At 36.0% G+C, this 16,190-nt stretch overlaps 1 protein-coding gene across 6 annotated transcripts in view; it reads right to left on the bottom strand.

Annotated features, from left to right (window-relative positions):
• Window positions 1–16,190, bottom strand: part of CHID1 (chitinase domain containing 1) — a 131,453-nt gene that overhangs the window by 20,086 nt on the left and 95,177 nt on the right. The window contains exon 11 of one of the 6 annotated variants that reach the window (XM_075502367.1): window positions 14,366–14,444. The exons of the other annotated variants lie outside the window; for them this stretch is intronic. Within the exon in view, the coding sequence (XP_075358482.1) occupies window positions 14,381–14,444 (64 nt within the window). The 3' untranslated portion in view covers window positions 14,366–14,380. Of the gene's footprint in view, window positions 1–14,365; window positions 14,445–16,190 lie in introns of those variants that run through there. 6 annotated transcript variants of the gene reach the window in all.

Below are 16,190 nucleotides of genomic sequence, written 5' to 3'. Positions count from 1 at the left end.
CAGTTTTAGGGAAGTACGTTATATGACAAGATTGTGCAACTTCAGGAGCACTTTGCTCTAGCTTATAGCTAATGTAAATTATACTGCTTGCCATTTGAATTTGGTCAATCGCTCAGATTCAAATTTTATTTTTAACACAATGAAAGGATGAGTAATTCAAAAGGAATTCAGAAAGGTGCTCAATTTTTATATACAGAAACATCATTCTGTAAAGAATTGGTTCTATGATTTTGAGTGCAGAAAGACAATACACAAGCTTCACAGAACCAAAGATACTGTTTCATTCCAGCAAACAGATCCATGTTGTTTATAATAAAATACAAGTAACATATCCAAATTTTCTTACCTTTTCATTTGAGTTACCAGATACTCAAATTTAAAGCTAACACAGGGTATCCATGTTTGTTTTTACCCAGAGGCTAAATAATTTCTTGAAAAGGTTCAGCTCTTATAATTAAAATTGATGGAAATCACTAACATTTTATAACTGTATTATCTGTCACTAACTACAACCTCAAACATAACAGAAGAAAACAAATTCTTGACTGATGTCTGATATTCACCTTCATCACCAAACCTTCCTTCTTGACCTTACGACTCCTTTAACAAGGCAAACCAAATAGTGAGTCAAACCAAGACTCATAAGAGCTTTAGAAAGCCACACACAGCTACCATTTGGCCAGTATAAAATCAATCATATCTCTCTTTCCTTGAACAAATAGGCAAAACCTACCTCTGCTCCTCTGCTAGTCAGTGTTAGCAGAACACAAATACCTGCATTTGGTTCCACAAGTGTTTCCAAAAGAGAATTTAGCTAAATTATGAATTAAGAAACTACTCAAAACATTAAGATATTTTAATAACAATTAAGGAAACACAAAAATATAGAAACAAACCCAAAATGTTTTAGTAGTCAAAATTAGTTATCTTTTATCGTGTAAACAGCAACAGCTTTTTTTTGCTGTTTAATTTGATTTTCAGATGCATCTCAGGGAATTTACAAGTAAAATTGCGTGTCTACTATTAAGCATAACATTCTGATTCTGTAACAAAAAACATGTTCAAGGTTTTGCTTTGTTTTCAAAAGATTTTAAATCTTAAATAAATTTAAGCTTATTTTATTCTTAAAACGAATATGGAATTTTAAAGATTCATATCTTAAAGTCAATGAAATATTTCAGTGTAACATACTTGAATATTTTCATATGAAAGCTCTTAGAAGAACATATTGTATGAACTTCTGGGGGTAAAAATGAGGGCAATATCACCATCTTTACCACCCCAGCATTAATATGAAAGAACAGCTGACAGAACAGGTGCATCAGAATTAATCAAAGGATTCATATACATGTATCATATTTAAAGAAAGGAAAATACATGAAAAGGATCAAATAAGTGTTTTAAAAGGATAGAAATATATTAGGGTTAAAAACAACTTAGACATACAAAACTGATTTTGCTAGAAACAGATGCATATGGGACATTACATTTTACCTCCAATGTTACTGCCATTCTGCAGAAGGGTAAGACAGCTATGTATAATACAAACATCTTAAATTTTTTCACACAGTACTGAAATCTACTGGCTTAGGATTTCCACAACTATTTAAACAAGCATCGACTACTATTTTACTTGCCTCTTGAAGTATTTTCAAAGGGGGATAGAAGACTATGTGATCTGCTGTTTAGTTTGATTTTCACAGCTACTAAGAAAACAATACATTCATTAGTCAAGAATGGAAAGTCAGATCTCAGAGGTGAGATCCGTTAGACTGTGGGATGGTAGACTGAAGTCTACCATCAGATGGTACACTGAAGTCTCCACTGGAGTGGAGACTAACAGACTATTGATGGTACTCCACTCCACCCCCACATACACTGAAGAATACAGTCCTTATGTATGGAAAGAATCTTTCTGCATGGGCCATTACTGAAAAATTGAAACTGGAGCTTTACATCTTTTTCTGAAAATAGCTAAGATTATGATTTTCATTAACGCAAGCAAACACAGAATAATTTAACTTCAGCACCTCTTAAACTTGACTATTCGACTGCTTAACTTTGACTGCACTGAAAGTGTATTTTTATATAACTATGCAATCACTGTTTGCAAAACATACTAATAACTTCCGTAATTTATGTATTCCAAACCATTACAAAGACTAATGAACCTTGCTGTTTTGATTTATCATGCAAGATAACCTGGTTAGACAGTTAGTCATTAAGAAGCTGCTTTCTCATAACATGAAATAGGAGTTTTCGCTAATGGAGAAAATAGTATAAAATATATCTTACAGGTACATGAAGACTACTTTATCCATTCCAGAATTTTCTATAAAATTATGAAAAATTCAGTAGTGTCAACAATTATTTGTCAAAGGTCTCCTCAGATTTTTTTCAAGGACAGCTGGAGTAACTCTTATTTTCATAATGCTCTGGCATCTTCTAAATGCCCCACTATCATTGTCCAATTAACCTTCTGAACATCTCATCTTCCACATGGAGGAAAAGGCAGAGATGTTAACTTAAGTCACCAGCAAGAGCAACGTATTCAAAATCATCACAGGAACAGAACTCTGCCATTGTAAAAAATGGTGCATCTGTATTGGTAAATGACTGATTATTATCAAAATAGTTTCTTGAAGCAGATTTAATCCACAATTTTAATAGAACTAGTAAAAAATAAAGTAACTGCCCACTTGATTAACATTTTTATTCCTCAATATTTACAAGAAGCACAACCCTTGATTAATCCCCAGTTTGCTCACCAGTTTGAGTATCACATCAGAAGCCAAGGTTGTAACTAGATTCCAACTTAAAGAACAAGTTTATTTCCTTCTGTTGAAACTAAATGAGGATGAAGTTTAATAGGTGCCATGGAAATTTCAAGAGTCTGTAGTTAGGTTGACATGTTCTATAGGTAAAGTTATAGGTAGATTTCAATTTAAACAATAAAGTTGCTTAATCTTTGGGTAATTTTGAGAGCTTTGATGATAACTTGTAAATACATTTAGTAAAAATAAATAGACATAGTAAACCAAATTCGCTGCAGAAGCCAAAACTAAGAAGTATTTGAAGTTTTTGCTGTACAGGTACAAAGGGCTGTAAACTTGAAGTCAGTTATTCGAGCCATACTTTTCTTTGGAATCCTGTATTAAGCGGGGGGAGGGGGGAAGAAAATATAGAAATCTTCAAATTACTTGGAATCTGTGAACCTCAAAGGGCTAACTTGCTTTGATACACGTAGAAGATTACTGTGAAGTAATTTAGTATTCTATTTACCATGTTCCAGAGTACAGCTGTGAAAGATGCGAAGTGCCTTGTCACCTTGTTCTTGTCATGAGTTCAGAGGCAAAGAGCCTCAGACCAAAGCTCTTGCCTTTCCTGGGTCTCCACACTCACTCCCAGAAAAAGATTTCTTTACTAGGATTGTCACTAACACATCAACATCCTGCACACAGTTGCTTCAATGAAAAAATAGGCTCTTCCTTCCTCTGCGTGAATTTGCACAGTGAAACAATTGGTGTTGAGGATGTTCACACAGTGTGTGTTTCAGGAGGAGTTACTTTGGACTAGCCCTAATCTGGTTTCACAGACTCAAAGTTCATGAGGAGAGTGAACTAAATGCACTCGTGTAGCTCAATTTCCATTTCAGTCTTGTCCAAAAGGAATTCATATTCCAAGACTGCTCTGCAACGTGAATTAAAGTAACAGAAATGGGAGATGATATGGAAGACTGACTTAAAAAGTGTATTCCAGAACCAAACTAAAATACACCACACTATTTTTAAATGTTTCTCACTAAAAGAATGATCAGTGAGGTTTTTTTGGTTGGTTGGTTTTTTTTTTTTTTTACAGTCTATATGCAGTGTATCTTTATCTTTCTTCCCCTTACTGCATTTTTAAAAGTCCATTATGAACAGCCACACTATATGCCAAGTGTCAAGTCTAACTGAATTATAATTATGAGGAATTATTACCTGAATAATAACTTGTATCCCAGGAGATGAGTATCCTAAATATGCACATGTAAGATCTTAATTCTATTGCTAAATGGTGTCAGAATTCAGGGTACCTCCAAAACAAAGATGAAAAGTCAGATTTATCTGCATTACAGGAAAGTGAGAAAAACGTTCACCTTTGGAAACATGATACACACAACAACGGTGATACAGTAGTATGTCTGAAATACTTGCTTTTGGCACTTCAGTAAGTTCTATATTAATTCATAAATAAGAGGGACATTTTCAGTAGCTCATAACACTTGCAGATTCTACAAAGTTCAGAAATTATATAGAAAATGCATGTGCTGATGTACAATACAAAAATACATATTGCACCTTTCACAGGAAAAAAAAAATTAAGTAGGTCCTGAGCACATTTGCTTGTTTTGTTTATTTCAGAAAGACACAAACTTTCTAATTCAGAAAAAAAGCTTCACAGAAAGGGTCAAAGAGTAATTTCAAAGAGTAGTTTTATACTTACAAAGCAGCAATCTGATTTCTAGGAGACTTAAAACATCCAGGGCAAGGGTGGTAGTATATATTTTAGATATGCTCTATTGTAAAATAAATGAGCGCATACCCCAGTGATTTCAAAATTAAGTTTACCCATGGGTGGATAGAAATAAATTGGCCTAAATGTATTAGTTACTAACTTTATTCTGCACATTAACTTCATTTGATAAGGGCCTTAATACATGCTTGCTTTCATGCATCCTTCCTTAATCTACCCTGAGTTCTTAAGATTCCTGCAGTTTTCAGTCACCCAGTTTTACCTTTGCAATGCTTAAGTATTTTTGCTGAATTTAGAACTCCTGTTTATTTCTGCAAATCAAATGGGTATTTATATGAGTTACTATTTCCTGGTGCTTAGTCTGAGTCTTCTGCAAAAAACCAAAGTGAAATACGGCAGGGTACAGATGTCATTGGAATGGTACACTCCTCTATCTCTCCTGTTCCTTCTACCTGTTTTTGAAGAAAATCAAGTTTGATTCTCACAACTCCAGCTACCTTCTGAAGTATTCTGTAAAATTTTAGCTGCTTCTCATAAGAATTTTGCTTAAGGATTTTTCTCAATGGGTTTTTCTAGTTTTAAAGAAAATACATTTTCTAGTTCCAAGAATGTGTGAGACACTTCAACCTTATGTTTAAAATGATTGTATTTTTAATGCTAAAATTCACAAGCATGTCTTGGGAAACCTCTGGAAGAATTTAAGAATTGAGATCATTAGTAAACCAAGCATGTATTAGAAAACAGTGTGACTGAATTATTTTGAGTTAAATTTTGCACATAGTTAATTTTGAAAGAAATGTGTACTCCTAAAAACAAACACAGAGAAAAGCACAGTACAAAACCAAGGTCATTACATTTGTAGTAATCTAGGAGGGATTACTAGCCTGTAATCAAGGACAGAAGAAACTCATGGAGGGAGACTATATACAGCAGGAGAAGGAGGAAAAAGAGATCAGGAAAGGATAGAACAGAGATTGAAAATTATAATAATCTTCAGAACTCAAAATAGATTAAGGAAAGATAAACTGTATATAAGGCTTAACGGCCAACATAGAAACATTAGGATTGGAAAATAATTAAAGCACCAATAAGCATGATTATTAAAATATCAGTACTAAAGAAGGCAATATACATACCCGCATGTATTAAAAATGGAATACAAAACAAAATCATCACTCTTCAAATTCTGTTTCATACCAGATGTGAACAAAAATGACTCAATTTACATGGTGGATTATATTTGTAGAGACAGAGGAATAAAATATATTTTTCACTATACTACTCATAAGAAACATTAATACCTAGTTTGCGTGCTGAAGTTCATGATGATTTCACAAGGCTGAACTAGATGTTGAGAGCAAGTTTTGCTTGAATCAGTTTAGTAAATCTTGAGGGAGCAGGACCTAGGAGTTAGCACATAGGACAGCTATCAGAGTTAAATACTCTGTTGCTGGTTTGCTACTCCTACCTCTCTTTTATGGTTACAGGCAAGTCATTTATGAACATGGAATATCCCCGTCATAAAACAAGGTTATACCTGCATTTACTAGACACGTTGAAACTTCAGACTGAGTATCATACCCACACGAAGTACTTCCAAAGTTCTTGTAGAGCCTTACATAAAGAGACTCAGATCTAACTTGTATGTATTGTTCATAAAGAAATTCTGGAATTTTTTTAACATAGGAAAGGACCACGAAGGATTCAGCAGCAATCCTTGATTGGTGGAAGTCTGATTTCACCCTGTTCTTCTAGCTGTATAAGGCAACTAATTTAAAACTCCTTGCGGTATGCAAATAGCAAGCTAGCAACCATTAGAAAATATTCTCAACTAAGCAACGAAGCTCATGAAGGGTCTAGAGAACAAGTCCTGTGAGGAGTGGCTGAGGGAACTGGGGTTTAGTCTGGAGAAAAGGAGGCTGAGGGGAGATCTTATCGCTCTCTACAACTACCTGAAAGGTAGCTGTTGTACCTGAAAGGAGGTTGCAGTGAGGTGGGTGTCAGTCTCTTCCCCCAAGTAACAAGTGATAGGACGAGAGGAAATGGCCTCAAGTTGTGCCAGGGGAGGTTTTGACTGGATATTAGGAAAAATTTCTTCACTGAAAGGGTTATCAAGCATTGGAACAAGCTGCCCGGGGAAGTGGCTGACTCACCATCCCTGGAGGTATTTAAAATGCATGTAGATGTGGTGTTTAGGGACATGGTTTAGTGGTGGACTTGGCAGTGTTAGGTTTATGGTTGGACTTGATGATCTTAAAGGTCTTTTCCAACCTAAATGATCCTATGATTCTATTCTATTCTATGAAAACAATGTGACTGATACTGATCTTTATACAAAGGTTTTTTTTAATTACCTTGTTGCAGGCATTCATTGATATTTATAGTTCAATAAATCCATGACTTAGTATCTTGAAATACTAGCTACCTCCTTGAAACTTGGGAAAAACTCCAAAGGTAAAATAAGACATTGGAAAAATAACAGTCAGGAAAGTCATGCTGCCTAATGAACACCAGCACTACTATCTCCCATTAGAAAGAACTGAGCAAACAAACATTCGGAAGACAAAGAACAACACTGGACACAGCAGTACTCAGATCAGTCTTCCCAGTTATAAGCACATTATAATATAACTCTGAAGTCCAGTTGAGCCAATAACTGAGACATGGGAATTAAATTCATGGGAATTCAGAAGTTTTGGTTAAAATTCTGAAACAGAATCCCAGCAGAGAAGGTTTAACAGAAAATAAAATTAAATCTAACGATTTATCTGCTTGCACTGTGCTACCTTCTATGTTCTTTTCAAAGGCATTAGGAATAGGTTAAATACCCTACAAAAAAGGCAAAAATTGACAGGCACCAAAGGTAATGCTTGACAGTAAGATACCTGAAGGTTGTAAAGCTTTTCAGTTTTTCTTTGGCCACAAATAGCCAACTAGAGAATCTCTAAAATTAGCATTCAAGAAAAAGCTACCAGTTGTTGATCAAGCCTTTCACAGCTGGAGCTGAACAGTAAAGGGGTCTGGTTTAGGGCACTTTCACAGCAGAGGGAAGGAAGTCTGATCCTCAGCAAGCCTCCCAGATGATGCAAAATAGAAGTGGACAGCAAGAGCCTTGTTACAGAACCTCAAAGTGGCACCCAAGACATTCATTATGCACTGAATGTCAAACTCAGCTTTAATTCACTAACAGAACATTAAATACATCAAAGAAAATGCTGATGAGTGACATTCTGGCATTGGCCGTCCCGGTGAGGCATGTGAGCAAAGAGAATTAAGTAATTTGTGGAACACTTCCTAGCTGAACCAGGTCAAATGCAGAAGAGGACCTTGTACAAGTAAATATATGGTCTGTTAAGACTGATGTGTCAGACAGGACAATGGTTGAATTTAAATGTGATTTCACAGGAAATAAGAAACTACTTGGGAGGGCACACTGTAGTCTAGTGGTTACACTGTGTTAAACACTCATTCTGTGACAGCATTAGTTGCTGCATTTGAGCTACCTGTGCACCTGGGCACTGGGCATAATACTGCATTGGGCAAAATACTGGGCAGCTCCCTTCCTACAGTGACAGTACATTGAGTGAAAGGAACATTACTAAAATGTTTAACAAAAAAAAATATTTTTTTTTAATATTTCTTTGTGTCATAAAATCAGCTATACAGGAATAAGTGAACAAAGAAATCTACAACTGTATAGGTTCTCAAAGCCCAGAGAGCAGTCCAATGCAGGAGAGAGGAACACAAGCATGCTGGAAGAATCATGCTAACTGAAGGAGTGTGCAGTTCACAACTTTGAATCAGAAAACAATATAACCTTGTTAAAAACATTAAGTAACAAAGTTAAAGTACAGTCTTACCCCTCTAAATCCAGCAAAATGTCTTGCTAAGTTATTTCAGGCAAATCAACTGTAATCATCAAGGATAAGTCTCAAATGAGTGGTTTATGAAGTGTATGCATGGTCAAGCTGGTTCATTTCAGGAAAAAGAGAACAGTGGCAGGCTGCTGCAATCAAAGGTCAGCAAGCTGAAAGAACTGTATCTTGCAGTTTGCAATTGACTGTTTCAAAATCAGTGTGCACAGCCTCCAAAGAACTGACTGTTAAAAATATCAAGTATTTTAAACTGAAATATTTAGAAAATAGTGTCTGAAAGACATACTTGAGGATTTATCCCAGGGAAAACCTGAAGCCCTATTAAAACCAAATATATATCCCTTCATCTCCCTTTTTGATTACTCTAAATGGCAGTCAGTACAAATTTTCTCTAAGTGTCCTGTTTAGAATGCCATCAACAAATATCATTTGTAAAGCATATAAATTGCACAAAACAAAGTTATAGGACCTAGAGCGGCATTCATATAGGAAGCCTGAAAGTCAGAAGCACTACATGGCTATTCTTGTTTATCATTTGGATATAACAATCCAGATCTGATAAATCATTACTTATTACTGTTTTTTCTTAAATCTAAATTTCTATTCCTCCATATCAATTACCAAGATAAATGTTCTTTTTAAAAAATCCTCACGTCAAAATGCATAAATAAAATACTGACTATAAAGCCTTGTTTATATACTTGTATATAAGGCTGAGAAACACAAATCAAATGCTTCTATCTCTGATTTGCACATGGCACAGTAACACAAAACTTGCATGCTAGGTCTGATCCTCTAATACACTGAGCACTGCCTTGCAGGTGGTGAAGCATAGATCCTCAAACATTTTCACAGGTTTCACTTCAATTAAGATCCTTCATTACAGAAGACTTCAGTAAGAACTAAGTGCCCAAATGCTTTGGGCAGCCTGGCTTGCAGACTCTAGAGCTCATATCTAAAGTGACTGGGAAAAGAGAAGGTTCAGGCCTTAAGAGTTCCAAATCTATCTTATTTTATTTCAAGGGTTGGTAAGGGACAGGGTGGTCATCTATCATGTCATTTAAATATACCTACAAACTTAAACATTGAAATGAATAATTAAGAAGATCACAAATTTTGCACTACCCACAAAATGAATGTACTTTAGGTTTTTCAAATAGAAAAGAAATGCATATTTCATTACAAAACATGGATTGTTGGTAGCAGTAAGAGCTGGGTTTATGCATTATTCACTCATGAAAAAAAATCATTAATTCAAAGATTGCCTAATGATGTTCATGCCCTTCTGCAACGCTAAGCTTGAGGAGGAGTGAAGGTGTTTCAAACTCAAAACTTGAATGTCACTTGCTTTTGCTGGCAGTGGAATGCTGGGAAATACCTGCACACTGTCCAGTCACTTCCAGTTACAGGTTGATGTACAGTCTACAGAGGGATCAACAGAAAGAATATGGCGAAGCTATGACTGGTGGGCAGTGTTTCTCCAAGGTCCTCAGCCCGGCCCATACACAGGAAAGAGCTGCATAAGCATTGTACGAGATCTGAGCATTCTCAGGTTAAGCACCCAAGCGGGCATGTGATGTCACTTACAAAGAACTGTTATGCATGGGCCCATCAGCTTACAATATTCTTCTATTCATTTTCTGTCAGCAGGTAAATGAGAGCAGAGCATGTTGTGTAGATTTAATTGTGAGCAAGTGAAATTACAGCATTGGAAAACAACAACTGCTTTAGCGTAAGGAGACTAATCTGTGTGACCAAAGGACGTAGGCATTATCTCCTGCTAAGGGCAGTGCAAAGGCAGACTGCAAATAATATGGGGTATACTGACGCATCACTGAAAGAGAGAACAGCTGTTCTAAGAACTGTTGCCATAACTTTATATTTATGACATCCAGAAGCCTGGCTTTTTTGGACTTCAAACCCTCTCAAGATGGGAAGAAGATACCAGTAGGAATCCATAGTTCTGCACTGAATAAGGCTTTTTCATCAAATTAGTAGACATATGGACTTTCTATCTGGCAATAGCAAGTGGTTGTTTTTACAACAGAAAGAAGTAAGCTACAGCATTTCACAAATGGCTGTGTTGTGACCTTTGCTGTTCAATCTATATACATAAAAATCTGAAAAAGGAGCAATTAGCAAGGGTGCAAAATTTGCTGATGATATGAAAATATTCAGAGCCAATTAAAACCCAACTTGACTGAAACAAGTTGCAGAAGTTCACAGCAATGAATTATGTGGCAGTAAAATCACAACCAAAATCTCATGCCAATAAACACAAAATAATAACTATGAGAAAAGTACAGTATTGGATCTGAATAAGCTGTTATCACCCAGAAAAATGACCTTGGTGTTTCTATAGGTGGTTCTCTGTTAGTATCAGTCTAGCACTCAAGAGTTGTCAAGAAGACAAACAGAATATTAGACATTAGTAAGAAAGGACCACAGAAACATGAACTACAAGTGATAAACTGTTTCACTCACTTTATAAAGTATTCTGAATGCAGTTCCCAGTTCTGGTGCTTGTAAGTCTATGATATGCATCAAGTACATTTTAACAAATCATACAGCAACATTCAGCTGTATGGGTCACATTTAACCAGACTCTGACCAATCTCCAGCTAATACCATTGTCTGCTACACAGCCCCTTGAACCAAGAAGTAAATAACAAACCAGAAATCATTTGTGTTACTTTGCCCATCAATACTGCAATCAGTTAGGTGAATGTAAAACTTACCTTGGTTTGAGTACTTATTTCAATTTTGTTTTCCCACAGGGCAAGTAGGTGCCATTGCAGTAGATGAGACAGACATCTAGGAAATGAAAAAGTCTGCAGCACAGTTCCACTAGTCATGGTTTAATCTCCATAGGGGAACAAGACTAATAGAACCTGTCAATCAGCAGAAAAGTTTGTGGGCTGGGGAAGAATTAGAAAAGAGCAGATGAGATACTGAATTGTATTCCAACAAGTGCTGATTTGGTGCATAAACCTTGCCAGGAGACATACCAAACTCCAAAGTAAATCTAAGTAAGCATGTTAATTTTACAGTATTTAGAAAAGCATTAGAAATAGAACCAGGTTCTTTTAATTGCAGCAGACCTGGCATCTTAATGATATAATCTGCCAACCTGATTGTACAATATACTTAAAGGATCAAGGGTTTTGAAATTTGGTACAACGTTTGCTTTTTAGAAACATACACCATACAAATACGCCGAGAAGCACCTTAAAAAGAGAGTGAGCCCTGATTTATCACTTATATATGGGTTCTGTAACACTAACTAGTCATTAAACATGACCATATTTTTTTCCAAATTAAAGTCTGTTAATACTTGGAATTTAAGATCACTGATAAAATGGCTGTGATTTTTAATCAGTGTTATGGTATTCCAGCAAGTCAACTGCAGATAGAGATCAGATTTTGTGCAAGTGAAAAGAATAACACATCGTTAGCTATATAAACATAGAAAATGAAGACTTTCAAAGTAGAGAAATAGGATTTACAAATGTAATCCAAATGAAAACCAGAAATTGAACAATCCAGTGCACCTCATGTTGCTTTTCTGCCTTTGTAAACACATTTTTGCTGTTTAATAGCAATTTAAAAGCTATGATGCATGCAGTCTGTCTCCTCATAATGAAGTGCAATATTTATAGACTTAAACAGAAATGGATTCCAGAATTCTTGCATTGACAAACTTCATTTTGTGAAAGTAATAGACATGTCTTCATTTGCTTCTTTCACATCCATTCCTTTGCAAATACCACATTGCTTTCACTTGCATTAACAAGCTTTTGCATTGCTATTCCATCCATGTTCTATCCAAAAGCAACATCACACTAAGTTTTTCAGAACATTTTCTCATTCCTTCTGCAGTACAGATCATAGAATGTACCCCCCAATAAATCTTTTAAATTTCATTTTTTCAAGATGCATTTCCATCAACTACCTCTGACAATTCAGAAAATGTCACTAAGTTATGAATTTTGCTTAAGATTATGAAAATGTCATGCTACTTAAGGCCTCAGGGCGCACACACTCTGCAGTTCTCTATCAGAGCGGCATCTGGTCTCCCAGGTCAGATGCAATAAAGAGTCATTTGCTGACCAGCTATTCAGAGGGAGCAACCTTGGAGGAGGACTCGCTACACAAGACAAAACTCACTTTATGTTTAAATTCTAACAGGCTCTAAATATATGAATGAACTTTGATCCTCAGACAAGGCTGCCTGGGGAAGAGAGATAAAAAGAGACAAAGGATTATAAAAGGAGGGGTTACATAATGGCTCTTTGAGGAGAAAATAGCAAAGGGACAATTTTTTTTTTTCTAAGCAGAAGAGTAAAAACTATGTGCAGGCAGGAAATAATGAACTTTTAGATGCTCTGATGTTAACTTCAAATAATACTCACTGAGAAAAGTAAAACCCTAAGAAATACACAGACATTTATTATTTTGCCCTCTGTTTGTTTCTTTTTCTAGCTAAAGTGAAGAGTGTTTGTTTTCTTGGACCAATTAGCAAGTCCCAGTGGGTATTTACTTGTTTGTTTTTCCTGTAAGTATCACAAATATCTGGTAAGACAAACTGCAAAATGAAACTGTACAACAGGAGCTCAGAGAGAGTGTGTGCCAACAGTGAATTCACAGGATACATGCTCATCTGGGAACTTAAAGAAGCCAGTTGCAAGGTACAGTCCGTTACTGGGGAACAAACAAGGATCTGCCTCCAAGAAAACTATCAGGGAGGCAAGGAGAATGACAGCACTGTAACCAACGGAGACCCAGCAAAGGTATGAGGACAAGGATGATGGTGAACTTCAAACCCAGCAATCTGCACACACAGCAACAGAACCAAGTGGTGCTTGTGCCATCACTTCCATTGCTTGCCCAAGCTTTTTGTTTCCAGCTCCTGCAAAGAGTTTCCTAGGTAAGTCCCAGCGGCAGAGACATAATTTTTCTGTGAAATCCCTGAGGAACTCTCACAGCATTAATTACATTAATTAGAACTGCAAGTGGAAAATAAACGTCTCAACTTATCTCAAAGAGTTGGGTAGCTGTTCTGGAGAACTTATCTGTGTACTCATTCTGTTTCATAGGAACAGGCTATTACAGATGTATTTTTCTTTTACTCCACCTAGCCACTCAGAATCACAGAATCACAGAATCATATAGGTTGGAAAAGACCTTTAAGATCATCGAGTCCAACCATACTCATTCCGGTATTTCTTGGAACACATGCACCAGATAAAAGATTTGGTTATGGCTCACGTGAAAAAGTTTAAATACTTGACTGCACAGCAGATGGAACGATAATTACCACCAAGTGTAATTTTACACATTTTACTGTTTTGACCTTAGACTGTGTTTATAGTGACTTCAGAGCAAGAAAGACCTGCTGAAGTCAACTGAAGCCAATACTGTTTTGGTTTACCTACAGTCTCTATATTGGTTCTGTTCATCCTGCAGATAAGTCTTAAGTTGTCATAGTACAGATTTCACTCCAAACTTTTCTTAGTAGAGTGGCTTTTATTTATCACTTATTTATACCTTCAGTTAACTCACTGCCAAGAAACCAGAGGTAATTTTCTAGCAAGAATTGTAGCCTAAGTGAAGTTTTTGCTGGGACAGCCGTGATCGTTATAGGTGTGATTCTTTTCTTGTTGCAGTATTTCTCATCTGGTAAGTGAGGGGTTTTTTTTGTGTAACACTGTCTTTCACATACTTTACACTGGGAGTGTTTTCTCTGGTAGCTATACCTACAAATATTTTTAGTGCCAACTCCAAACATTTGCAGACTGTAACAAATGTTTATAAAGCGTTCAAGCAAATATTTACAAAAATACTGAGATCATCAGTTACTTCAGGTGCAGAAAATTTCCATTAGAATGCTGTAACAATGAGGAAGATAAAGAAAAACCCTCCAGGACATGAAACAACTCTGTATTAAAGACATACATTACCTATGAGGCCTACATTTTCATGCAAGAATTTCATGTTTGAACTCTTAAGGTATGAGCTTTGTTACATCGAGTTAAGTGCTCTTCATGCGTAGAGCTAAAAAGAGGACATAAATTAAGCAAAATTCTTTTCCATCTTTAAGTGCATAATTGGATGTACATACCTGCATACACATGGATCACAGCAATTTCCCTGAAAAACAATCTGAATTTTCAGCTGAACTGACATTTCGGTAATGGTATCACTGAAATAACAATGCTGGACTAACCACAGGTAAATGTCACATCAGAAATTAAAAAATGCAAACTATTAACGTTGACACCATTTGAAAATTTGGCAAGAACCTCCCAAGAATTCACAGTTACATCTTATATCAGTCACCCACTTGAAATTCTAGGAAATGCAGTGAATTTAGCCTATAACAGTAAGACTGATTAAATACTTCTTGAGTTCTTTACTGTGTATGGTATTTCTAAACTTCAAATGATATCTTATCTATCAACATTTTACTTTCTACAACTTCTTAATCCTTAAATATGTCCCTATTAGCCTTCTATTTATTTATCCTTAAAAAACCAAAATGCCAGTGTGTAACATTAAATAACCATTTTGGTTGAGAAAAATAACATTCAGCCCATCAGATAAAAACAGTACCAGGCAAGTAGTTACTAAAGTTACTTAAGCCCTGTGTTTTTGAACAGTGTTCTCCTTAAAGATGGTTTTGTGTCATGTGGAACTATAGAAAACACGCCCCTATCCTCCCAAACCTGCCTGGTTTTCTCTATCAGCTTTTCTGTGATTGTGCTGCAACTCCATGGCTGGAAGTCTCATCCTTGGATTAATGACATGGAAAGCTAAAAAGATGCCCCCAAACCCTGCTTTTCAAAGAGACTGCTTTATCTGCTGAAGTAAATTATAAATATTCCCTAAACTACCAGAATTTATTTGGAATGATGTCTCCACTCTTACATTTGGCATACAGTCCACTTACTCCTTCCGTTTCCAAACAATAACGTTAGTTACAATTAATAAGTATTGGTTATGATCCAGCCTGTTAATAGCAAGATTTATCCATGGGGTGTTTTATAGCTTGTTAGAAGTTTCTTAGCTATCACAGATCATCAGTAAAAACTGTTTAATTGGCTAATTGCTACAGCTGCTGCTGTCAGTGATGCTTGTGATTCTTCCCATGTATACAGTAGCACCTACTCCTGAACACCGCCTGTCTGATATTCCTTTTACAGGAGACTTACTGCAGTTTTGCACCTGTGATAACACAGCAGTTCTTGCCTCTTAACAGTTCCTATGAGAAACACTAGATTAGGTTACAGCTGCAGTCAGAAGAATCTTTTTAAAACATGTGGAAAATTAAAAAATTAAAAGCCTTTCAAGTGTCTTAGTTTGATAAGTAGTGACCTCAGAAGTCAGTGCTCTGATGGACTGACCAGGGATTACTACAGCATCTTTGTTCAAGCCTTTATTGCAGCTGTTTCACAACCTTACATGGCTAAGCAAGTATTTGCACTGAAAAATATCTAGCAACCAAACATTTGGCCAGCTGGAATTATAAGAATGGTGATATTCCACAGTCCTCATTAGAGATGATGTCATTTTATTTGAATTCTATTTCAAGAGATTAAATTATCATGTTTAATGTGCAGAAACTTTTAATTTTCTCCATAAACAACTTACTCTAATTGCTTATAATATGAAAATTGTGTTTAAATACATAAAGAGTGTATTTTTTCTCACTAAAACAGCTCTTAACTGTTGCATATGAACAGCTGACTGCCATGCTGTACTGCAGATGTCCATATGAGATTATCAACACTTCCAGTGTTC

Source organism: Mycteria americana, chromosome 5 (genome assembly GCF_035582795.1).
Source record: "Mycteria americana isolate JAX WOST 10 ecotype Jacksonville Zoo and Gardens chromosome 5, USCA_MyAme_1.0, whole genome shotgun sequence".
Lineage (NCBI taxonomy): Eukaryota > Metazoa > Chordata > Aves > Ciconiiformes > Ciconiidae > Mycteria > Mycteria americana.
The sequence above is the reverse complement of the archived record's forward strand: the minus strand, read 5'-3'. Positions and strand labels throughout refer to the sequence as shown.